Raw genomic sequence first — 25878 nt, 5'->3', positions numbered from 1 at the left:
GATGATGAATAAGAAAAATAACGGAGTTTGAAGATCTGCTAGACTGAAAACCTGAAAGGGCGGTCTAGGCAAAATTTAAGATCATTCCCCTGCTAAGTTGAAAACCCGAAAGGGCGGCTTAGGCAAAAGCTAAGGGGATAGCCTGCTGGATCGAAAACCTAGAAAGGTGGTTCAGGCAAAAGTTAAGGCTAGCGCGGTCCGCCAAGTTAAAAACCCTGAAGAGATGACTTGGTCACGGTAAGAGAATCAGTATAAGAAGGCAACAGCCGGTATCAAGACTGAAGATCAACTGAAGTTCAAGCAAATTCAAGTGATATCCTCAAAACTGGGGGCATTGAAGCTAAGCAATCTTAGGGGTCGTAATTAAATTCTTGAGGCATTACTGTTTCGAGGAAGAAGTCCAGTGTTTACGATTTCAAAAAAAAAAAAAAAATAAAAAAAATTCCTTGAAATGATAGATTTACCAAATAAAACGTTAACTAAGTCAGAAGCATCACTGTGTTTGTCAGTATAGTCAGTCAATCTTTGTTATTCTAAGTTCACTCCTTCAGGGCTGCTCAATCCTTTGAGTAGTGCCTTTCATCTAAGTTTTCTCTTTAGAAAGAGTCAATCGTCGTTCCTATGTCCAAATGATGTAACTGTCTTGGTGAAAGAGGCCCGGCCTAGGCAGCTCCCTGCAATTATACCTGAAAGGGTTCGAGAATCTAGTCAAACAGCTACATTTCAAAGAAGATCAACTCAGAAGAGTTCAGAAGTAGAAACATCAGAAAGCCCAGCTTCCGTAAAAAGATCATACCCCAGGAAGGCACCTTAAGCTTGGAAGAGCCCCAGATGCAATGGTGGTTGAGCCAATTTCTCAGAAAGACGAACCATTAAAATTCGGAATCTCCTTCCAGTTTGTTAAATACTATCCTGGTCAAGAAATGTTTATCTAAACACCTGTCAAGAGGCAAATCCCACTTTTCCATGATTATATCCGAGAGAGCCATTGTTCTAAATTACCAATCTCAAATGTCTTGTTCAAGGTTTCAGTTATCAAAATCCCCAGAAGACAAGACCAACAGTCTCATTGAGAAAAATCTTGTTGAAGTTTCATAAAAGTGTTCCTAATCCATCCTTGTTACTAATGGTTCTTCGTTCATAAGGTTGGTCGTCTCATCATTCGTCAAAGTCTTGGTTTCCACTGTCTTTACTGGGCGCGATCTATAATGTCCCCGATTTCATTGAGTTCAAAAAAAAAAAAAAAAAAAAATCCAAAATTCATCAAATCCAATTCTACGTCAAATTCAAATTCATGAAAATCTCTAAATTCTTCGAGCCCGTTTGTGAACGGGGCCGCCTCATTTCTCGAGTCCATTTGTGAATGGTCTCGTCTTCTTCTTGAACCCGTTTGTGAACGGTGTCTCATTTTTTGAGTCCATTTGTGAATGGTCTCATGTCCTCCTTGAGCCCGTTTGTGAATGGTGCCTCATTTCTCTAGTCCATTGGTGAATGGTCTCGTCTTCTCCTTGAACCCGTTTGTGAACGGTGTCTCATTTTCTGAGTCCATTTGTGAATGGTCTCATGTCCTCTTTGAGCCCTCTTGTGAAAGGTGCCTCATTTCTCGAGTCCATTTGTGAATGGTCTCGTCTTCCCCTTGAGCCCGTTTGCGGACGGTACCTCATTTCTCAAAAATAAAAAAAATTCATCAAATCCAATCCCCGATTCAAACAAATCCAATCTTACGTCAAATTCAAGTTCATGAAAAATCTCATGTCCTCTTTGAGCCCTTTTGTGAAAGGTGCATCATTTCTCGAGTCCATTTGTGAATGGTCTCGTCTTCTCCTTGAACCCGTTTGTGAACAGGTTTCTCATTCTCTGAGTCCATTTGTGAATGGTCTCATGTCCTCTTTGAGCCCTCTTGTGAAAGGTGCCTCATTTCTCGAGTCCATTTGTGAATGGTCTCGTCTTCTCCTTGAACCCGTTTGTGAACGGTGCCTCATTTCTCGAATCCATTTGTGAATGGTCTCGTCTTCTCCTTGAGCCCGTTTGTGAACGGGGCCGCCTCATTTCTCGAGTCCATTTGTGAATGGTCTCGTCTTCTCCTTGAGCCCGTTTGTGAATGGTGCCCCATTTCTCGAGTCCATTTGTGAATGGTCTTGTCTTATCCTTGAGTCCGTTTGTGAATGGTGCCTCTTTTCTCGAATCCATTTGTGAATGGTATCGTCCTCCTTGAGCCCGTTTGTGAACGGTGCCTCATTTCTCGAGTCCATTTGTGAATGGTCTTGTCTTCTCCTTGAGCCCGTTTGTGAACGGTGCCTCATTTCTCGAGTCCATTTGTGAATGGTCTTGTCTTCTCCTTGAGCCCGTTTGTGAACGGTGCCTCATTTCTCGAGTCCATCTGTGAATGGTTTTCTATCCTCCTTGAGGCCGTTTGTGAACGGTGCCTCATTATCCAAGTCCATTTGGGAATGCTTCTTATCCTCGTTGAACCCGCTTGTGAGCGGCGTCTCATCTCCTTCTAAAAACTGTTTGAGAGCGATCTTTGTCCTTTCCCTTCAGAATCCATTCGAAAATGATATCTCATTCTCTAATTGCCCGTTTGTGAACGGCGCCGCATCGAGTTTTTTTTATTATTCAAGTTCTAGGGTTTCATCTAAGGTTTTGCATTATGTTAAGGTGCGTTGTGTCTAGAGAGTCCTTTGTCGATTAAAGCTACGCAAAATGGTTCTGTCATTTTTAACTTTGGTATTCAATGACTACGTCATCTCTACCAAAGAGGGGCATCTGTAGACACCCCATTTTGTTTTGTTTTAATCAACAAATAAATTAGTGTGTTAAATCCATGTGAGAACCCCCTCTATCATTGATTTATATGTTTTAGGTCATTAATATCTTGATCTGACTTTACGGATCATCAATCGGGACAAAATAAGCTAGGGTCACTTCATAGCCCGTACCCTGATTCCATTCCGAGACCCGATTTCCGTAAATCGTTAGATCAATGGCAGATCTTGACCTGGGTCTAACCATCCAAAACCACCTAACCTCTCCTCTCATCCTAACCATCCAAACCTCACCTAACCTCACCTAACCTCTCCTCTCATCCTAACCATCCAAACCTCACCTAACCTCACCTAACCTCACCTAACCTTACCTAACCCCACCTAACCTTACCTAACCTCATCCTCTCATCCTAACCATCCAAAACCACCTAACCTCACCTAACCTCCTATCCCATTCTCCTATAAATACCCTCTCATCCCACCATCCAAGAGAAGAAGAAAAAGAACCCCTCTCTTAGAAAATTGATCCCTCTCCCTCATCTCTTCAAGGGTTCGGCCATCCTTGCCGGATCGGGTGATTTTATACGTTGGGTGATATATATCAAAAGCAGTCATTATCAAGCAAGGAATCATCTTCAAGGAATTAACATCAAAGAAAAATCAAACACAAAGTGGGTTTCCAAAGAGGTAGGCATTTATTTCAATTCTATGTAGGGTCTGTTTTCATGCATATCTTTTACTTTAAAAGAAAAACCATGTTAGGAAGCATGTAGGGTCTGTTTTCCCCCTGGTTAGCCTCTGGTTAGACCCTGGTTGCACCCAGGTTCGCTGCTGGTTGCACCCAGGTTCGATGCTGGTTGCACCCTGGTTCCCTACTGATTCGCACCCTGGTTCCCTGCTGGTTGCACCCTGGTTCCCTACTGGTTCGCACCCTGGTTCCCTACTGGTTCGCACCCTGCTTCCCTGCTGGTTGCACCCTGGTTCCCTACTGGTTCGCACGCTGGTTCGATATTGGTTCGCACCCTGGTTCGATATTGGTTCGCACCCTGGTTCCCTGCTGGTTCGCACTCTGGTTAGACCCTGGTTGCACCCAGGTTCGCTGCTGGTTGCACCCAGGTTCCCTGCTGGTTGCACCCTGGTTTCCCTGCTGGTTCGCACCCTGGTTCCCTGCTGGTTCGCACCCTGGTGCACCCTGGTCCGCACCCTGGTTTGTACCCTGCTTCCTCCTAGTTAGACCATGGCTAGTCTCGGGTTTGCTTCTAACTTAGACCCGACTCACTTGACCCTAACCATTAACCCAATCCAACCAAGTCATATCCCAACACAATCCGAGTCGCATGTCTGAATCCATTTGGCCGAATCTCATAAGCCCGCCCACTTTGAATTCCGAAAATTCAAACCCTTGATGATTCCAATATGCTCAATTCTTTGATGCAAATTCCCAATTCCAAAATCCCATTGCTATATCAATGTTTTTGAATCTCAAGTCCAATGCTCAAATACAAACCCGATTCCTGATCCAAATACCAAACCTGTTTTCCAAAATCCAAGCAACCTCCCCAGCGGAACTACGTGTGGCTTGATCCCCATCGCGGGGTACGTAGGCAATTTGGCACTCCCAAGTTCAGTCGCACCTTTCTCTATCTTTCTCATTCCCTCACACTATTTCATCATCTCTTCCATCCCTTTTTTCACTAACCTCAAGAACTGAAATCGATTCACCTCGTGTCTCTCGGAACCGTTGGATTACGGTTTCCATCGTAAGGACCCTTAGAGCCCAATTTAGGAACACCGGTGTCGTGTCGTGTCCTAAGTTTTAGGGAGTCTTAGGTTTTAGGGAGTCCTAGAGTTAGGAGTCCAGCCTCATCACGGACGTTTGCTATGTATAGCAACCGTGCCATAGGTTTAGTTACACTAGTCACCCGATCTTTTCTATAGGACAAGCCTAGTAAACTAGGATGTAGGCTAACCTGCATTAGTCTAAGGGACAACTTGCATTTAGATAAGAATCATATAGCATCTTCGATGAAATCCTAAGATAATAAAATCCTCAACTTGAATTAAATAACTTCTCTTAAAACTGTTGAAACAGTCAATCCCGTCTAGGTCGGTGTCTTAGTTGAGTTAGGCATATGTAACTTAGCTTAGGTGCACCGAACTACGTCGACTCTGATCCCAGTGAGGCTTGGGTACGTAGGCAGCTTGGATGTCTGACGGCATACCACCCGCGAGTCGGCACCACAACAAATTGTGGTGTTTTATATATTAATTTTCTTGTAAATGCTTAATTAAATCACTTAGGATTTTCCATGAAATTAGAATTCTAGGAGAACTTTCACTTAGATTGAATCCAGACAAATTAATAAATCAAGATACACATCTAGGATTCACATTGAAATTAGATTCTAGGATGCATGTCACTTAGTTCGCACATTAACATAGAGTTGAATGAGCCATTTAAAATAAATTTAAAAGAGTTAGCTTTTGGAATCGAAGACCGATTATCGGGCAAGAATGGTGCATGTGGCGGATAACTCCCCATACCTTCCATTCTCGTAACCAGGTAGCGAGTCTAGATTTCTGGTTAATTACGGGTCCTAGATCCCACATCTAGGTGGCGACTCTGTCAGTCTCTTTCGTGTGGAATTCGGATTGCCTTAGTGATCCCAAGTTCACAGGAAAGATTAATTCAAATCAACATTAAAATGCACACGCCAATCGCGTGGATACGAGAGACCAAAAGAGAGAGCGCGTGGCGGCTCGCGCCCCGCCCCTCTCGCGGGATCCGGGTACCACACACTGTTTATGTTCTACTTGAATCCAAATCATGCAATGCTTCAGTAGGGGCCGACCTCATTATAGTACAGTGTGACATGCCCACTACAGTATAGTGGGTCCTAGCTTTTGATTATCTGAACCGTTCATTTGATAGGCAATTGCTTTGGATATATCCTATAGTACCCGAGCAAAGAGGACAATCATGCAATCCAAATTTCAAGTACTATGTATTTTTTAGCTGTTGAATTGACATAAATGAAGGGAAATATGAAGGACAATATCCTCCATTGACTCCCTCTAATCGCATCTAGGATGCTCCATCGGATTTTGTGCCTACATTTCGGTCAGGATCTGAAATGATTTTGGATCTTAGGATAATGTCCAATAGACACAGTCGGATCCAACTGTCAAGCCCAACTACTGTTCATTAACTTTCCTATCTTTTGGATCCATTAGACTGTCTGCAGGGTCCGTTGACACCCCTAGATACTCCTCTAGTCGTTTCTTCAGATCTTTGATTAGAAAATTTAGAGGACTCGTGTGTTGTGGAAAAAACAAAGGGTATGGGGTGCGTATATCAATTTCCTAATAATTATAGAGAATTTGGCTTTGTTTGGATGCCAAAATTCAGAACGCTGTCGGGAGTATTTAGGGACATTGTGGCGCCACGTGAGTGAATTGCTTCACTTGTGCCACCTAAGCAAAATCCTTCACTTGGTTGCCAAGTAAATGACGGGTAAAGTGGCAAAAGTGGCAGGATGTCGGGGTGGTGGTCGTGTGATGTTCATTAAAATCAATCTCCCTCTCTCTCTCTCTCTCTCATTTGATAGGCATTTGGGTAACACATTATTGTCCCCTCCTTGTAACACCAAGCCAAAATCCATAAGAAGTAAAATTTTGCTTGAAATATCTTATAGATTATGCTTTTTATCTCTTTCTCTTTCTTCACTCTCTTTCTCTTCTCCATCCATATTAGTAATGGCACCCCTACTCATTCCCCAACTCTTCGGGGCCGTTTTGATCCGCAGATTTTAAAATCCAGGTTTTAGTTTGAAAATAGTGTAAAAGAGGGTTCATGAAGTGTTTCTTGGATTTTAAGCAAGAAATCCCGATTTTAGTTTGAAAACAGTGTAAAAGAGGGTTCATGAAGTGTTTCTTGGATTTTAAGCAAGAAATCCAGGTTTTAGAAATCTCTCGCCCATCATGAGATTTCTAAAACCTAGAAACATGTGACGAACTTCTGCTCTCTTGATCGGAAAGAATGGCGAGAAACCAGAGAACCACGGCTGTTCTCTTTCTTCTCTCGTCTCCCATCTATAATTTTGAGAAAATACAAGATTCTAAAATCCGTGTATCTAAACGGCCCCTTCTAGTCTATTCTGTGCAACCAAACACTACTTACCACTATTCTCCTTGTTGGCTAGGATTTTATAATGTAAACCTAGAAATTCCATCTGTTGGGTGTTGGGCCCTAATTGATATTAAACATGGGTATTTTGGTAAATTCACATTATAAAATCATAGATATTCATTAAAAACCTTACAAAAATTGACAGCCCTGTTGGAAATTGAATAAATGATATGGGAAACAACTTGGGAAGGAGTACAGAACCGAACAAATACCCTTTTCACATGTTAGCAATTTAATTCATATTTTTTGGCCTTTCTCCCTTAAAATGACAAAACTACGCCTCCTGTACCATGTAGCATGGAGGGATATGATTGGTTCGATTCCACTCTCGGTTTCCGTAGCAGCCCTCTTGGATATTCATAGTGTTTGCATGCAATTAGCTCATTTGGAGGGCATTTTAGTCATTGCATCTTAATTAACCTTATACACAAAGACTGATCAATGGTGAGGACATCTCCTATGTAATTAGGGCTGATTTCAGCTGACAACACCCTATTTTGTTTAAATTGGGAAGTTCAAGTAATCCCTATCTCATTGCCTGAATTTAAGGGAAAAAGTGTCATTTCATGAGGATAAATCTGAGCCATTATATCTGAGATGATCGACCACTGAGATTTATCAAAAAATTTTAAGGGATTTGCTAGGGACCATCGTGGGTGGGCTGTCGCATGTGAGAGCAGCCACAAAGGTTCAAAATTTGTCTTATTAATTTAATTCATATGAGGTGGCTGCTCTCACATGCAACAGCCCAGCCGCCAAATGCCTTCTGCAATGGTCCCTAGCAAATCCCAAATTTTAAATAGAATGTGAAGAGACAAGTTGAAATAATAAACTATTTCAAGCCTTTTTACATTTTAAAGATAATATTTTGAAAATATATCTTGTTTTATATAAAAACCACCTACTTTAGGAAGCAAACAATTTGATGATTTTACCATGCATGCAGACTTGGTGGGCCTATCTACATGATTGGATCATTAGCTCTTTTGGGGGACTCTTTGAATTGATTTGGCTTCTGATCGATCCCAAAATAGGCTTGGTGGGTCTATCAAAATCCTAATTTTGGTGCTGATGTGACCTTGAACATCCGAATGATGTGTGACCCCTTAGGTTCAAGTGTTCAACACATTCCATTGCTACCTTTCAACTAGGGGTGCAACTCTGGTCGCGTTGAGGCCAACCCTAACCCAACGCGAGATAGCATTCCTCAAGCCTAACCCGACCCAACTGGAGCCTAAGGGTGAGGATGCTCAACCCTAACCCGATCTGCCTCCAAAGCAGGTTGGGTCGGGTTCGGGTTGAGTTGAGTTGGGTTTGGGTTGAATCGGGTTCATCTAGGGCAGACAGTAAAATACAAGAAAAAAACATAATCCTAAGAAAATAATGAAAAAAATTAGAGGACAGAGGTCGGGTTCGGGTTGGGTCACGTTGCGAAGCCCTCAACCCTAACAGAACCTGAAATTAAATCAGGTTGGCTTTTCCCAACCCTAACCCAACCCAAGCGAAAATTGTCGAACCCGTCAGGTTCAGGTTGAGCCCGACCCGAGTTGTACCCCTACTTTTAACAGCTTGAAATGGTGGATCCCACAATCAAAATTACTTTGGCCTCGAATTTCTTTATTCTTACATCCAAGAATCACTTTTTCTATTTTTTGGAACAATAATTATGTTCTCCGATCATAAAAACTGATTCTAGAGTATCAATTTGTGAGATTTATATGTGTAAATCAATAAGGTGCGACTTATGAAATAGATGGACGGGGTAAATCCAAAGTTGAGCCCTATGTGGCACAGTCGATGCCCTACATTGTATTAAAAGGATGTGTCGTCCAATTTAAAGCACAAAATTTTTAGGAACCACCCTAAAACTTCCCGATCTTGACGAACAATGAATTAATCTTCTCTTGTCTAGTGCAACAAGTACCTCACATGCTTATCTACTCATCAAACAATACTCCATCTTCTTGGCTCTCCCCTTTTATGGGGTCTCCTTTAGATAGGTAACATCCACACATTTTGTCAGCTACTCTTTTTGCCTTTGTATATAGGTTCCTTTTGCCTCCAAGTTCTCTAAAGGCATACTATTGAAAAGATGGAGCATCTAATCAATCAAGAATCTCAAGCCATATCATTTTATCATTAGACCAAATAAGGATATTGAACATTTACTGTCCTCTATATGAAAATTTTCTTTTTAGTTGTATAGAATGAAACAATAGCAATTTCCTTAAAATATGGTGAGAACAATGATAAATTACACCAACCACAGCTATAACAAAGAAACGACATGAACCAACATGAATACTCTTGGTATAAGTTAGGCATTGCAGAACTGAATCTGTAGAGCAATTGTTTCCAAGATTTGTCAGACCAATACCCTATAGAACACCAAACTGATCCCTTTATGAAGGGTAAAACACAAAAAACCCAAAGGAAATAAGGAAACCAAACAAAATGTCCTGACACGAAAAGAAACCAAATCCAAACTAAATAACAAGAAACATACAAAACTCAATCAATGGAAAGGATCATCACTAGCTTTCTGCCATTAGAGCCGAGATGTGTCTCAAGATCTTTAAATGTTAGGTTTTTGAAAACCCAATTGATACAAACAGTAAGCATGATCAAGAACCCTAACCGTTTCTTTTACTTTTGAAAAAACCCAAATGATGCAGATCACCAAAATTGTGTTCCCCAAACGCACATGGAGAGAGGAGTTACAATTATGCAGAGAGTGGATCACTTAGAATCATAGCCTTAGAAAAATTGTTTGAAGGGAGTCACACTGTCATACCAAGGAAAGTGAGAGGGATAAGGAGTTGCAAAGGGTGCTAGACTTGGAGAGAAATCTTGTCTTGAGAGGAGAAAGGGCAAGAGTTCTTTCATTTCTTGAAGTAACAAAAAGTCGCTCGGAACATAGCTGGCTAAGAAATAATTTTGAAACTACTTATGGATCTACATAATGGTTAATGGAATGCAACTTCTTTTGTTGTTTCATTTTCCAGAGTGAAAAAAAAAAAAAAAAACTCAGCAAGCCACTTAGAAAGAGAAGTAAAATTATGAGGCTTACCCTTTGGACTTCCATTTTTGATATCACTTGTTTAGAACAAAGAACAAATCAAGAAGCAACACCCACTAAACACAAATAACCAAAAGGAGGGAGAGAGAGAGAGAGTTTTCTTTTGAATTAATAAATTCAAAGAATAACACAACTGCCTCACGTTACGCACGACTTCTCTCATAATAACGTTTTCACTATTTCTATCTCGAGAACTTATATGATGCCCGACCGTGAGATTATAAAGGACGGAGAGAGAAAACCATCTCTCCCTTGATTTTTAATCCAAGAGAAGGCCATTTTTCTAACTTTTCCTTAGTTCAAAAACCAAGGCAGCAGGTTTTGTCTCTATCCACCCTTTACATTCTCACGGTCGGGCATCATATAATTTCTTATCTTTTGAATTTCATACTGTACATTAATCTCTTATACTTTGTTAAAGTTCACAAGAAGACAAAACCTACACCTAATAGGACTCCAACACCTACTAGAACTCAAATTCCACCACAACTGTAACTGGACTACTATAACTCCTAAACAACCTCAAAACAGACCACCTAGGTGATTCTAAAATCCTAGCTAAGACCACAAAACACACGGTTTCCTTTTTCATTAACTTCTAGAAATCAACCAATGCTAGTTTAACTAGGACACGAATTCACGCTGGTTCCGCACTTGCCCATATGGGCCTGCACCGGCCAGTCCACTCCGGCACCGTGTATAGAGTTGATGATGACTCTCAAGAAGAAATGGTGAAAAAGTAGGGAAAAATAAATGGCATTTTGAGTGGAGTTTTTTCTTTCCTTGGTTTTCAATCTTTTCTTGCCCCCTTCTCAAATAGCTCTCATCACTGGGTAAGCTAATATTACATGGAAAATAAAATTCATGGTTGCCAAATATAGCCCAAGTCTTACATTGAAATACTTTTCTTGAGCTCATGTCGTGATAGCAAAATCTCATTTTTTTGTCAGTATTTAAACAAAAAACTCCTGGTGAATATGCATTTACCGGGGACAAAGGAGATTGTAAGGCTCGTTTGGATAGCATCATCTAAAAATTCTAGATTTCTTCAAAATTAATGATTGAAGAAAGCTAGGATATAAAAATCTGAATTTCAATATATGCTGTTTGCATAACATCCTATAATTTTCAAGGATTCAATATTATACTGTTATTGGGATAGAGATTTTTAAAATCAGGATTCTTAGCTTAAAATCCAAGGTGATATATTGTACAATCTAGGGCTGCAACAGGGTCGGGTTGGGCCGGGGTTTTCAAAACCCTAAGCCCAACCGTGGATCACATTATCTTGGCCCTTACCCCGTCTTGACCCTGAGTCAGGGCCAAAAGACCTGAACCCAATGCCTGCACTGCAGGGCTCAGCGTGGCCTTGGCCGGCCCTGATTGGGCCGAGCTAGCCCTGATTGACCCTAGTGCAAATACATTGCTGTCCATAATATAAAATTGAAATTTTATAAGGTGTGTGGCTGTACAGTCCACTATTTTTCAATAGTACCGTACAACCCACTTCATAGGATGGTCCAAACCGTTAATTTGTTAGGCCATGAGATAAATAGGTTGTGTCCCAAAATTCATTTCCATAAGATTATCCTAGCCATCCGATCTATAGAACGGACGGTTAGGATCATACTATGAAGTGGGCTTACAGTGCATTTTTCAAAAAACACTGGACTATATGGCCACACGCCATATAAAATCTCTATAAAAGCACTGGTTTATAGACTCGTTTACTACCTGGGTTTTTATAGTGTAAGGAGTCCGGACCTAATGTCACTTTTTTTTTCAAAAAAACATAAAAATGTAGTGGAGGCCACCTTATTCGAAGATACAAGCCATTCCCCCAATAATATAAATAGGGCATGCCCCTAAAATCATGTAAATAGGATGATCTTAAGTTAAGACCAACTGTGGTTCGGTAAGTCACATATACTGTAAAGTGTAAATAGCTCAGGGGTAAAGTGTAAACAGGGTTGGGTCGGGTCGGGCTGGCCCGAGGTATCAACCCTGAGCCCGACCTGACCCTGAGCCAAGGCCTAAGGATTGAACCCAAGCCCACCCTCAAGGTTGGATTTTCCAAACCTGACCCTATTCGGGCTCAGGTCGGGTCAGGGTGGCCAAACTTGCACCCCTAGTAAAATCTATAGACTCTTTCAAGCTAAATCCTGGATTTTATAATCTGGGCTCCTAAAATCCCCTTCTCCAAACGCCTCCTGCATGTGTATTTATTCTAGTGTTCTGGTCCCATGCTATGCATGATGTAAAATGGTTGACCCCACCCTATGCATGGGTTTGGGTGGAGATGGTGGGCCCACAAAACATGAGGTGCTGAATCGTGGGCCCCACCCACTATAGGCATAGTTATAAAATGTTGGGCCCCACCTCATCATAGCATCGTGTGTAAAATAGTGGGTCCACCAGAGCAACTGTAAAGTAGGGGTCCCTACCCATGCTATGGTTGGGTCTAAAGTTTTAGGCCCAACCTATCAAAACATTACATGGGTATAAATAAAGAAAAGGTTTTCTAATAAAAAAAAATTATTGGAAAGAAAGCCATGACAATGGAAAGAAACATGCTTAGCATATATGACAGATAGATCAATAGATTGACAATGGAAAGAAACATGTAGTAAAACTTAGGGCTGCAACTCGGGTCGGGCTTTGGAGAACCCAACCCTACCCGAGAAATATCTCGGGTCGGGTCCGATCAGGTTTTTTTCCGAAAAACCCACTATTCCCAAACCCGGCCCTACCCATGATGAATCTCGGGTCGGTTCGGGTTTTTTTCACGTTGACGCAATTTTTTAAGGAAAATTCTTGTTTGGCAAGGCAACTCAACTCATAGAAGCAGAAATTACACTCACATTACACTCGAATCAAACAATGATCTAATTACACTCACATCACACTTGAATCAAACAATGCTTTAATCAAACAATGTTGTAATTACAATCAAACAATGCTAAATCAAACACTTGAATCAACTCAACTCATAGAAGCAGAAATTACACTCACATACAGTAACAGTGGGTGCGTGGGTTTTAACTTTTAACTTTTAACTAACAATAGAAAAAAATGTACATACTATAACTTATGTAACTCGGGTCGGGTCGGGCCCCTTCAAACCCGGCTCGACCCGAGATTCATGCAGGTTTTTGAATGCTCAACCCGGCTCGACCCGAAACCCATGAAACTTGAACCCAACCCAGGCTATTTTTGGGTCGGGTCAATGCGGGTCGGGTAAAACCCGGCTCGAGTTGCAGCCCTAGTAAAACTCATATGAGATTTTATGAGTAACCCCTTATAGTCCCGTATTTTTCAAAAAGTACCGTATAGACCAGATCATAGGATGATCCAAACCGTCCATGTGATGGAACCAACCGCAAATAGGTTGTGCCCGAAAAATCATGTCCATAGAATTATCCTAGCCCTCCGATCTATAGAGGTTTCCATAACATGCAGTTCCTCTATATGTCGGAGGGCTAGGATCATCCTATAGAAATGATTTTTTCGGGTAAAATCCATTTACGTTGTGGCCCATCACATGGACGGTTTGGATCATCCTATAGTGTGGTCCCGTACAGTACTTTTTTAAAATACAGGACTATGGGACTATAAGGGCTTACATCACATCTTTCCTTTTCGGGCTTTGCTAAGGAATTTTGAGAAAAGGCATTTCCCGGCTGCACTAGAGAACAACCAGCTGAGATGAATTAAATGAATAAGACAAAATCTGCTGAAAAGTGAGCCTACGTGGCTGTTCTCTAATGTGAAACTCAGCCAGGAATGCCTTTCTTCAAAATTCCCTAGCAAATCCCTTATTTTTGTGGTTTATCTTTTAATAACCCTTTATTTATTGTGGGTCCCCCAGATGAATGGTCTAAATCTCTCCCTATTTAATTGAGAGAGATCGAGAGAGAGATCGAGAGATCAAGAGAGACCTTTAAATGGATGGAATAAAAAGAAAGAAGAATCCTTAAAGAAAAAGGTTTGTAGGGTACTTTTGCGAATTAAGGTAAGATCAAGGGTTGTATTTTGCTTATTCCCAAGAAATTACATCTCTATTTATTACCAAACACTTGTCTTTTTTCTGGTTGGTTGGATTCTCTTATTTCAGTTAAATCTTGCGTGTGCGTTGTTGGTTGACCCTCTTTAGCTCGTCATATTGAAAAAGAAAAAAAAAATATTTTTTTTCTCTAGAAGTAGTTGAAAAAGAAAAAGAGTTTTAATCATTCATTCATTACAATTTAGCTGTTTTTAAGGTACATGTGGGTGGTTTTTTTTGTAATTTAGTTTTTGTATAATGGCACTCAATTCTATATTTTGGGTCTTTTTATTCACTTTTCTTTTATTTTTTTAGATTTTTGTTTTTTTTCCCCAAGAAGTAGGTCTTGGGTGGTTTTATTATTTTTTTATTTTTATTTCTATGGAGAATTGGAGAGTGTTATTTGATTTCAGTTATAGTTGACCAATTCTTTATGTTTCTATTTGTCTTTTTTTGTGGAATTATTGGGCTAATTTTTGTTTGAATTTTCATATGGTGTTAAGACTAGATCTTGGTGAATTGGGTTGTTCTGATTTTGGTAGATTTGGGTTGATTTTGCTTTGAATTTTTTTAGGGTTTTAAGCTTAGATCTTGGTGAATTGGGTTGTTCTTATTTTGGTAGATCAGTTCAAGGGTTCCTTGTTTTTTGATGATTTAAATAATAAATAATGAATCCTTTCTGATTTTTTTCATGATAGCAGATTTTGGGTAAAACTTTGTCTTCTACCATTCTTTTTTGGGATTATTTAGGTGGTTTTGCATCACAATTTTTTCTGAGGTTTTTCTTTGGATCTTTCGCGAATTGGGTTCAGTTTCCATGTTTTCAATCATGGCATCTTTAGGAAATTTGTAGATCAGCTGATGGGTTATTTGCCTTTTTAATGATTTATTATTATTGTTATTATACAAGAAAGGAATTTGTTGGTTGCTGTTTGGTGAAGTTTTCTGGTTTATGGGGCAGATTTTATGGGATGGAAGAATTTGCGACAAAGAGGATAGATTGCAGATTGAAAATTCATAGAAAGTTTCTTGTTTCTTTATTTACTTGAGTCAGATTATTTTTATTTGTAGCTATTGCATCTTGTTAGCCTTTTTTGGATTTTATGCATGCATATATTTTGTTTATAGGTTATGAATCTTGTTTGCTTTTCTATTCTCTCGTCTTTTTCCCATTGGGTCTTGATTTTGTAGCTCTTATATGGTTGAACAATTATATTGTTTATGGAAATTTAACATAGATCTGGTCTAGTAGTTTCTGAATTTGATGAATTATGGCTTGTATGTTCATTTGTTATTCAGATCTTCTTTTGAATGGATGTTACTCAGATCTTTGCTCTGGAATTAGGGCTTAGGAACAACTTGAAAATACATCTGGGTCTGATAATCTTAATTTCTGTAACATTTGGAATTTTGCCTTTGTTTCTTGTTACAAGTTGTCTTGTCCAATATATTTTAGATAACTAGTGTGCCAGCAGTTGGTCTGCTATTAATAAATTTGATTGCAAACCTTGGCTTGTGCAGTGACCGTTCAAAAAAAAAAAAAAAACAAACAAACTTGTGCAGTGTTATACGCTGGAATTTAGACTCTAATACTATGTGGGTCTTAACGCATATGTTCATCCGTGCATGTGGATTTTATTCGATGTATCTCACCGGTAGTAGTGTGGTACTGTTCCTTTCTTATTTAAGTTTTGGTCAGGTAGTAATTCTATGGTTTACATCCAGTAGTGATGGGCCGAATTGTTGGATTATGATACTACATTCAGACCTAGAAATTGGTGCCCAATGAAATGCAAGGTTGGAGAAGGCCCTTGTGATAAGATCATGTTGTAGGTAATTATATTCCCGAGTTCTTTCCATGGGACATTATAAATTGTAGGGCGTTAGTGTTCCAAGTCATCAAAAGGCATTTTTTTATACAAACCTGGGATTTATGTTTCTTTTTGTTTAGCAAATAAGTGAAATGAATCAAAAGAGACAGAAAAGATAACAAAGATTGAAAGGATCCTCCCATTAAGAAGATAGACACACAACTGAAGATAACTACCTATAAACGGGGGTCATACATAAAATTGTTATGCTATATTCAACTAATATTGCGGCCTCTCTCTCTTTTTTCCTCAACTTATAATTTTACTTGAAAATCAGCGGTTCATTGGTTATGATTTGGATGATCGAACCTAGCCAAGCACATTTCATCTAGTGATATGGGTGGGGCACTTTCTAATACTCCTTTTTCATTATGTTCTAGTGAATTCTTTTTTACGATATGATTATTTTGTAGGGATATGACATGCAATGAATTCCAACGTCAAAAGTTCCCCTTGTCTTTTTCGAACCATCACCAAACTCATCTCTTCACATTTTTATTTCAAATGAGGGAAATTCTTTTAGTAGAAGGATGAACAATATTTTTCTTGTAGGTTTGAAACTTGAAGGCAAACTTGTAGGGGTTTTTAATTCACCGGAGTCGAATTCTCTTCAATAGGGAGGGAATTAATGCCATGCGAATGAAGAGGTTCTTTAAAATAGAAACTGGAGAATGATGAATTTTGAAGGAAGAAATTTCTTGAATTTTGGGGATTTTTTATTTGATTTTTTAAATATTTTTGTTGGGTTTTAGAAACTCCCTGTCTGGATATAAGTGCAATCATTTGAAGTTTCTGGTCTTTCTATTGTGAATTGAGGAAGTTTGGGTTGAAGTAAGAAGATTGAATTAGGACCAATTTATAGTTTGAAACAGTTTATGATTGAAAGTTTATTTTAGAAAAAAATGGGTTAGTTTTTCTAGAATGTTTTTATTTTTCTCTTAAAGGATTCTAGATTGTTTTGGGACTGTTTGAGAGGTGTTTTGATGTTGGAAAGTAGGTAAGAAAGGTTTAGGGTGTTCCTTATCTCAGAAGAAAGTGTTTTGGAGGTGAATTAGTTTTATCTATGTGATTTAAAATGTTTCTTTTCAAGACCAAAAGAGAAAACTGAATATCTGTTATTCAGCTGCCCAACCTTCCTCATTTTTATCTGTGTCTTCTAGTGAGTGAAATGGTTCTATTTATGTGATTTAAAATGTTCCTTTTGCGTAGGTTTTGATGAATCACAAATTGTAAAGTTTATACAAGTTATGCTTTGCAATATTGCATTATTGCTTGGGTTTGACTTTCTTCTGATTGTGGAATTCTCTTTTTTGGAACCGTGTCTGAGAGTTGCTTGAACAGTGTTTTATGGATCTCAATGAATTGTATATATTTCACTTATATTTCTTTCCTTACACACAACTGAAAACTTCTGATCTTGTTGTTGCAAGCAGTGTTTTATGGTTCTCAGTTACTTTTTGCAGCAGATAATTCATTATATCAATTTTAATGTCACAATCATGCATTCGTTTCTGTTTCGTTCAGTTCATTATATAATCATATTTTTTTCTATATAGGATGCTCTTCATCTCAATATTTCTTTATTATTTTTTAATACTAGAAGGTTCTAAATTCCAGAAAAAAATTCTGATTAACCTTTTCTTGTCTTTCTGTTCTGTACAGGTAAAGATAAATGGAGACAGAGTACATTCAGAATTGCTTCACAAAAGAATACCAGGAACACTCCGCTTGTGGAAATATATTGTTGGATATACCTTTTAAAATTGGAGGGGTTCCTGATCAGACCCCTGTAACTTCTGGATATGTTATGGAAGCTACTAACACAGACCCAGTACAAATGACTTTGGAGTCTGTTGGTTGTGAGGAACTGAAGGCTAAGCAACGGTGTCTCAGGCGTAGGAATTGGATCAATTATGGCTTATTTGATATTAGCTCTGATGATGACTCAGATTGCAACCAGTCTGTTAAGGTGAAGCTATTTAATCTTTGCGCATAGAATAATTGTTTAGTTGTTTGTACATTTATGAAGCAACAAAATGCGTTTCAAGAACTGTGGTTGTTGAATGACACAAAACTCTGACAGGAAAAATGTATCGAAACAAATTTTACTCATATCTAATGCAAGATATGGCTTAGTGTTGTGTTAAATTTATTCATTCAGTAACACCTTTTGACTCATCTAATAAGAAACAAGTTTACAACTTGTTTTGCATGCCTATAAGGCTTGGAAGATCAATTAATGTACATTTTCAAAACATTATACGTTTTGATATTAGCCTCTTTACAGAATCACTCTTCAAAACTTTCCCAGCAAAATGATGGGGTCCTCAGTTGCTCAGGAATTGCCCAATCGCAAAAGGTACTCGCTGGGAATTGACTTTCTCTAATTCTATTCATCCATTTTTATGAACTATTCAACCGAAGGTTGGGATTTTGAAACAGGTGTTTGCTAGATGGCATCCAAAAGAAGCATGCCGGCCTGTCATCAATGAAGCTCCTGTATTTCATCCAACTGAGGAGGTACATTAATTCAAAATTTTTGTACTTAGAATTTAGAGAGCATATTTTGTAATGCCTTATGTCCATAATAAGTAACAATGTACCATTTCATTCTTATTTGACACAATTTTTCATCCATCTCAGGAGTTTAAAGACACACTCAGTTACATTGCAAGCATACGCCAGAAAGTGGAACCTTATGGTATCTGCCGAATAGTGCCCCCACCTTCCTGGAAACCACCCTGCCCTCTAAAAGAGAAAAACATATGGGAACATGCTAAGTTTACAACTCGAGTCCAACAAGTTGACAAGCTTCAAAATCGGGAGCCATTGAGAAAAAAACATAGTAACAGGAAGAGGAAACGGAGAAGGCGCTCAAGGATGGGAATCACTCGCAGACGTAATGGTTCAGACGCTTCTGAAATGAATGAAAGTTTCACCTCTGACACAGAAGAAAAGTTTGGATTTCATTCTGGTTCAGACTTCACGCTCGAAGCTTTTCAAAAGTATGCAGATGATTTCAAAGAGCAATATTTTGGAATGAAAGACGACATTGAAATTCTAAATTCCAACATCGATCAGGCCGATAAGAGGTGGGCCCCTTCAGTAGAGGATATTGAAGGTGAATATTGGCGGATGGTTGAGAAACCTACTGAAGAAACTGAGGTGTAGTAATGGGTAATTTAGTATTTTTTTGTGTTTTATTTAACTTCTTTTATGGATTCCTAATGTCCGTGAATTTTATTCGGTGTTTTCAAATACTGCAGGTACTCTATGGCGCTGATTTGGAAACTGGAATTTTCGGCAGTGGGTTTCCTAAAGCAAGCGTTCTCACTGAAAGTGACCCTGACCAATATGTTCTGTCTGGATGGAACTTAAATAATTTCCCAAGGCTTCCTGGGTCTGTGCTTTCCTTTGAAAGAGGGGATATTTCTGGGGTATCAGTTCCATGGCTATATATAGGGATGTGCTTTTCTTCATTTTGTTGGGTAAGTTTTAGTTTATAATATAATAGAGGCTTCAACTCTTTTTTCATGGTATCTACTTCTTAAAAACAGGATTCCAAACATGCCGTCTTGTACTCTTCCTGATAGGTTCTGATAAATACCGCAGAAACTATATGTGCATTTGCTTGTGTTGTATTCCTATGTCACAAGTCTCTTCGATATTTTCAAAATATCACGTTTTTTTCCCGACATTATGATAAAATGACAAAATCCCGAAATAATCCCAAGATTTTAAAATATCGCTAATATCACGATATTATCCTGATATTTTTATTTTTTTATTTTTTTCTTAAGTTTTATATATTTATATATTTTTAATTAATTTTATTTTTATCATTTTTTCCGATATAAACCAGAATTTTTTTATATTTAATGTATCCTGAGATTTTCCCTTGCCGAGATATTCCCGAGAACTATATTTGTGACATAGTGTTGTACTCTTCTTGACAGTTTCTGATAATGGAGGCTGTATTTTTCATAGTATCCATAATTTTTTTTCCCTCTTCACTGATGGATGTTTGTGCTTTGGTCTGGCGTGTGGAAAACAGCATGTTGAGGACCACCATCTCTATTCACTAAACTATCTGCACTGGGGTGATCCAAAGTTATGGTATGGAGTTCCCGGTAGTGATGCTTTAAAACTGGAGGGTGCCATGAGAAAGCACCTACCTGATTTGTTTGAAGAACAACCCGATTTACTGCATGAACTGGTACGTAAAAATTTCTCCTGGATTGCCATAATTGCATATGAAATTACACATGCATCTTTATTACACACACTGGGAATATAATACCTTTTATTTGGCGTTTGGATGATACAGTTGCAGCAAATAGATTGCTTTAACATTGATTGTGAATGCTTGATAATATTAAATTATATCCATATGCTAGAAATCTGGCAATAAGAATCTTTTAAACATGACTTAAAGTGGACTAACTATTTTTTCTCTCTCATTCTTAATCCTCTGACGAGCATATGTCATAACATTCCATATTAGGGATTGTGAAACAACCAATTACCCCAAAAGCTTAAGCCGTTGGTGATGTCATTATTTAGTCTTTTATACTTTAACACTCTCCCTCATGTGTGGCCCCACTTTTTAGGGTTGGCCTACACGTGACACATGTTGCCCCTCTTTTGGGTTGGCCATTACATGTGAATTTATAATATCAATGAGTTTTGAACCCAGGACCCTTGCTCTGATACCATGTGAAACATGTGTAGTTTATTTTGGTCTCCTTGTATTTGAGGGTATGCAAGAAATATAATTACAGCATTGCCCCAACAACTGAAATGTGATGCAATTATATACTTATGATAATAGTATGAAAGTGTCCCACATGGGATTGAGCTTCTAGCTCAATGGTCAAGGCTTTGTTCTTAAACCTAGAGGTTGGAGGTTCTATCCCTGCTTACCTACCAAAAAAACAATGAAAGTCTTCTACAAATAGATGAGGGCCACGATATCACAAATTAATATACCGCTAAATGATCTCAAAATGTTGATACCATTATCCAAGGCTACGACTGGTTAGATTCTGATAGAATACTAGTCATGTAATTCGACATCACCTGCCATGGAAAACAAATCTTTATTTTGCTATCGAGTCCCCGAGTTTATTGATCACCTTGTATGACAGGTCACTCAGCTATCCCCTTCGGTTCTAAAATCCGAGGGTGTGCCTGTTTACCGCGCCGTTCAGCAATCTGGAGAGTTTATTCTCACTTTTCCTAGGGCATACCACTCTGGTTTCAACTGCGGCTTCAATTGTGCCGAGGCTGTGAATTTTGCCCCAGTTGACTGGTTGCCACATGGTCAAAGTGTTGTTGAGCTTTACAGTGAACAATGTCGCAAGACATCTGTGTCCCATGACAAGATGCTTTTAGGAGCAGCAAGGGAATCCGTCAGGGCATTGTCGGAGCTCTTACTACTTGGGAAGAATGAAACCGAAAATTTAAGATGGCAAAGTGTGTGCGGAAAGGAAGGAATTCTTACAAAGGCAATCAAGGTACATATCTTTTCATATATATATATATATATATATATATATATATATATATATATATATATATATATATATATATATATATATATATATAGAGAGAGAGAGAGAGAGAGAGAGAGAGAGAGAAGTGTAGCTACACATACGTGTAGCTAACTTAGCTACACCGACGCCTTAAAATACAGTGGGCCCCACATTGTTTTGGTGATGCAAACCATTCATTTGATGGGCCCTCACATAGATAGGGTGTGCCTAAAAAATCAGCTCCATAGGATCATCCCAACCCTACGATTTGTTGAGGCAAAAATGGACGTGTAAAAACCTTCACAAATCTGTCCATTTTTGCCTCCATAGTTTGAAGGGTTGGGATCATCCAATGAAGCTGATTTTTTGGGCACACCCTATCAATGTGAGGGCCTATCAAATGAATGGTTTGGATCACCCAAACAATGTGGGCCCACTGTATTTTAAGCCATCGGTGTAGCTAAGTTAGCTACACGTATGTGTAGCTTCACTTAACTCATATATATATATGAGAGAACGGTTCCTACACATCTGTGTAGAGAGTTCTCTACACACTAGCTTAAAATACAGTGGGGGCCCACATTGTTTGGGTGATCCAAGCCATCCATTTTAAAGGCCCTCACATAGATTGGGTGTCTACAAAAAATCAGATCCATAGGATCATCCCAACCCTACGATTTGTGGAAGTAAAATGGATGTCTTTAAACCTTCACAAATTAGTCCAATTTTTGCCTCCACAATTCGAATGGTTAGGATGATCCTATGGATCTGATTTTTTGTGGACACCCTATCTATGTGAGGGCCTTAAAAATGAATGGTTTGGATCACCCAAATAATGTGGCCCCCACTTTATTTTAAGCTAGTGTGTAGATAACTTATCTACACATGTGTGTAGGAACCATTTTCTCTCTCTCTCTCTCTCTCTCTCTCTCTCTCTCTCTATATATATATATATATATATATATATATATATATATATATATTACTTAATGAATGAAATCAAGGTTTGAAATTTCGGTTTTGGCTATTGCCGAAACTGAAATTTTGGCTGAAATTTAGTAAAAAAAAAACTAGTTTCGCTATTGCGCCGAAATTACCAAAATTTAGGAAAAAGGTAAATTTTAGAAAAAAAAATTTAAAAATTATATTTTCCTGAAATTTCAGCCGAAATCTGAACTGAACTGAGATTGGTACTTTCGGTGTCGGTCCGGACCGACATCTGAAATTTCGGTGTGTCGGCTGAAATTTAAATCCATGCATGAAATATAGACTCTTTTGGGATAAACTACCGACATCCGAAATTTCGGTGTGTCGGCCGACACAGAAATTTAAAACCATGCATGAAATATACTCTTTTGTGATAAACTACTTCTCTGATGTATAATTGGTTTCAACTTTATTTTCTAGACACGAATTGGGATGGAACAGGAAAGAAGAGGGTGTCTTCCTTTTCTTTCACAGGCGAGAAAGATGGACAGGAACTTTGATTCAACACATGAGAGAGAATGCATTTCATGCTTCTATGATTTGCACCTATCTGCCGCAGGTTGTATATGCAATCCAGATCGCTTTTCATGTTTAAAACATGTAAAATTACTCTGTTCATGCGAACTCAGCCAAAGATTCTTCCTGTTCCGCTATGATATGGTTGAGCTGCGTACTCTAGTAAAAGCTTTAGAAGGGGAATTAATTGCCATACATCAGTGGGCACTTGAGGACCTTGGATTATCTTTTCCTTCTTATGCAACACCATTGGGAAAATCGGGTGAATCAAATCTGCAATCTACATCTAATTGCACAAATTCCTTGGAGAGAACTGAGCAGAAATCACCTGAACCGTCAATTGGAACAGTGAAGTCATTCATATCCCATGCCAAAACAGAAGGGGAACATGAGAGCTTCACGGGAGGACACCCGGTCATAAAAACAGATCTTTATTTAAATCTGGAAGGGCCACTCATGGAGCTTAAAAGCGGGGCAGAAGAGATGTCGGGTTATTGTGATGAGGTCCCTAGCCAATCTGTTGTTAAGGACAAGCAATTCTTGGGTATGGATATCGTAAAGGGTGTGGACAGTTGTGGAATGGATAAAAGCCCAATGGATTATGACTTCATCACAAGATGTGATATTCCTATGAGGTCAATTCCTTCTTTGGACTCGTCGGTGTTTCCCATCAGAAATTCAGATGAAGCATCATGTTCAAGAGATGCTAAAAATTCTTCTACTTATAGTAGGAGTAAGCTTTTTGGGGTTGACCTTCAGCTTTGTCAGCCATGTTTATCAGCGCCACCAAATAGCATGGTTCAAATAGATAATGGACAACCCGGATCCTGCCTGAGGACTCTAAATAATGATAGCTATCAGCACTCTGAATTGGTAAAGGCAATCCATAAATTGGACTATTGTGTTGAGCCTCTGAATTTCGGAAATGTGATGCCTGGAAAGCAATGGTGCAATAAGGAAGCCATATTCCCAAAAGGTATGCTGAAATGGACTTTCCAAAACAGGTCTTTGAAGAAGTGGGTCCAACTTTCTAATTGGATCATGTGTTGGCTTTGCAGGATATAGAAGCCGTGTCAGATTCTTTAGTGTGCTTGATCCGACGCAAGTGAGTAACTATATTTCAGAAGTCCTGGATGCAGGACTGCTTGGACCGCTGTTTAAGGTGAGCCTATTTCATGTGTTGCTTGCATCGATTTTCAGATTAAAGATTAGTTGCAAAAGCTTTGTCTAATTGAATTCTCTGCTCCTCTTGACCTTTTGTAATTGATGCATGTATGAAACATAACAAAACTGATGAATAATGTTCACAATTGACCATTTCAAAAAAAATGTTCACAATTGAGTGGATGGTAACTTCAATTTTGAAATTTTCATTCAAAACTTCAAGACCCTACAAACTTGTTTCTTTTTATTTCAAATGATATCCTTGAATGTTGGCTTGAGAATTTAGTTGTTCATCCCAAAGAAAATAAAATAAAGCATATAAGATTTTCTGTTATTTAGCATGTTGCTTTATTTTAATCATTTCAAACCATGCATTTCAGGTTACAGTAGAAGAGAGCCCAAATGAGTCCTTTGTCCATGTTTCTCCAAGGAAGTGCTGGGAAATGGTGCAGGAGAGACTGAACAGAGAGCTTGAAAGACAGCATAGTCTAGGGAAACAAGGTTTGCCTCCAATGCAGCCTCCAGGAAGTGTCGATGGGCTTCAAATGTTTGGGTTTTTGTCAGCGCCAGTCATTCAGGTAAGCTTTCGTGCCTGTGGAGGTTTGCCAGGTTACTTGCAAATTCAATACAGGTAGAAGTTGATATATGTTTATTGAATGACACATTTTATTCAGATAACCATTCCCAAAGTAAACGTAATTTAACCCAGGATGAAAGGTAGTTAAATCGAAATGCTATCATTTTAATCGCACTTTTTATTCAAAGAACCATCCCCAAGGTAAGAGTAATTTAACACAGGATGAGCGGTAGTTAAATCGAAATGAAATCATTTTCCTGTTTAAAAGAATATGGATGCAGAGAGGGAAGTTCTCTCATCTTAATACTTCCCTTTAATACTTTTCATAGAACTTTTATTTGTGCATTTGTTAAACAATGATGTAACTATTTTGCTCTACAACTTATCCTAGTACTAACTAAAGCACCAAACAGGCAATTGAGGCTCTTGATCCTTATCACCAGTGTTTGGAATACTGGATGTCAAAGCCAAACCAGCAGCCGAGGCTTGAAGAGAGACGTTCAAACAATATGCCCGTGAAGTCCATGATTTCGGGTATCAGAGATGGGGCTGAGAGGTACCCTTTCCCACCAAACAGCTCTCCCAATGTATCAACACGAAGGGTTTTTGGTTTCGATTTGATGCTAGAACAGGATAAGTCAAATGTAGAAGGTTGTACCTTGGTTGAAGAAGTCCAGAGTGTACTTGGCGGATTATTCAAGAAGGCAACCCCTGCGGAACTAAAAATGATGCATATGATATTCTGCAGTGAGTCATGGAGCAGTGGCTGGAGAGCAGCATTTGGAACTTTGCTGGATGAGATCCAGAGAAATGTAAATAAGTAATAATAAAGCATTAGAATTGATGCCCAACAGATTAAATACATCATCAAAAGAGCTAACATTCTTTTTTCCAAAGGTAACATATCTTTTTTACTTTTATTTGGCTGATTCTTTCAATTCTACATAGAGAACATGTTGGAGTATGGCACTTATATGTACATTGTGCCTGCACAAATGAATGATTGTATATTGGGCTATTGATGCAAGCCGTTGGGCTGGTCATTTGTCATCTTAGCTTTAATGTGATTAACTGGTCACAATTGAGAGTCTTTGTACAATAGAGTTTATGGACTATATAAATCAATGAAAATTTTCAAATTTTATGAATTAACT

At 38.8% G+C, this 25878-nt stretch overlaps 1 protein-coding gene across 5 annotated transcripts; it reads left to right on the top strand.

The window, feature by feature from the left end:
• Positions 1-13946: 13946 nt before the first annotated feature.
• JMJ18 (Transcription factor jumonji (jmj) family protein / zinc finger (C5HC2 type) family protein) lies at positions 13947-25872 on the top strand. Of its 5 annotated transcripts, none has more exons than XM_077363395.1 (12): positions 13947-14045; positions 17609-17915; positions 18234-18305; positions 18389-18466; positions 18590-19111; positions 19213-19434; positions 20001-20162; positions 21094-21462; positions 22888-23959; positions 24042-24145; positions 24528-24725; positions 25138-25872. In XM_077363395.1, the coding sequence occupies exons 2-12, from the start codon at positions 17619-17621 to the stop codon at positions 25546-25548; spliced, it is 3507 nt and encodes a 1168-aa protein (XP_077219510.1). In that variant the 5' UTR covers positions 13947-14045; positions 17609-17618; the 3' UTR covers positions 25549-25872. The 5 variants fall into 5 exon arrangements, with proteins under 5 accessions (XP_077219510.1, XP_077219507.1, XP_077219509.1 ...); XM_077363392.1 differs by lacking the exon at positions 13947-14045 and adding an exon at positions 14147-14292; XM_077363394.1 differs by lacking the exon at positions 13947-14045 and adding an exon at positions 14444-15096 and having other exon boundaries at positions 17610-17915.
• Positions 25873-25878: the final 6 nt, after the last annotated feature.

Source organism: Tasmannia lanceolata, unplaced genomic scaffold (genome assembly GCF_043159265.1).
Source record: "Tasmannia lanceolata isolate RefF3 unplaced genomic scaffold, GAP_Taslan_0.1 ptg000020l, whole genome shotgun sequence".
In the NCBI taxonomy this organism is placed as follows: domain Eukaryota; kingdom Viridiplantae; phylum Streptophyta; class Magnoliopsida; order Canellales; family Winteraceae; genus Tasmannia; species Tasmannia lanceolata.
This window is presented reverse-complemented; position numbering and strand designations above follow the sequence as displayed.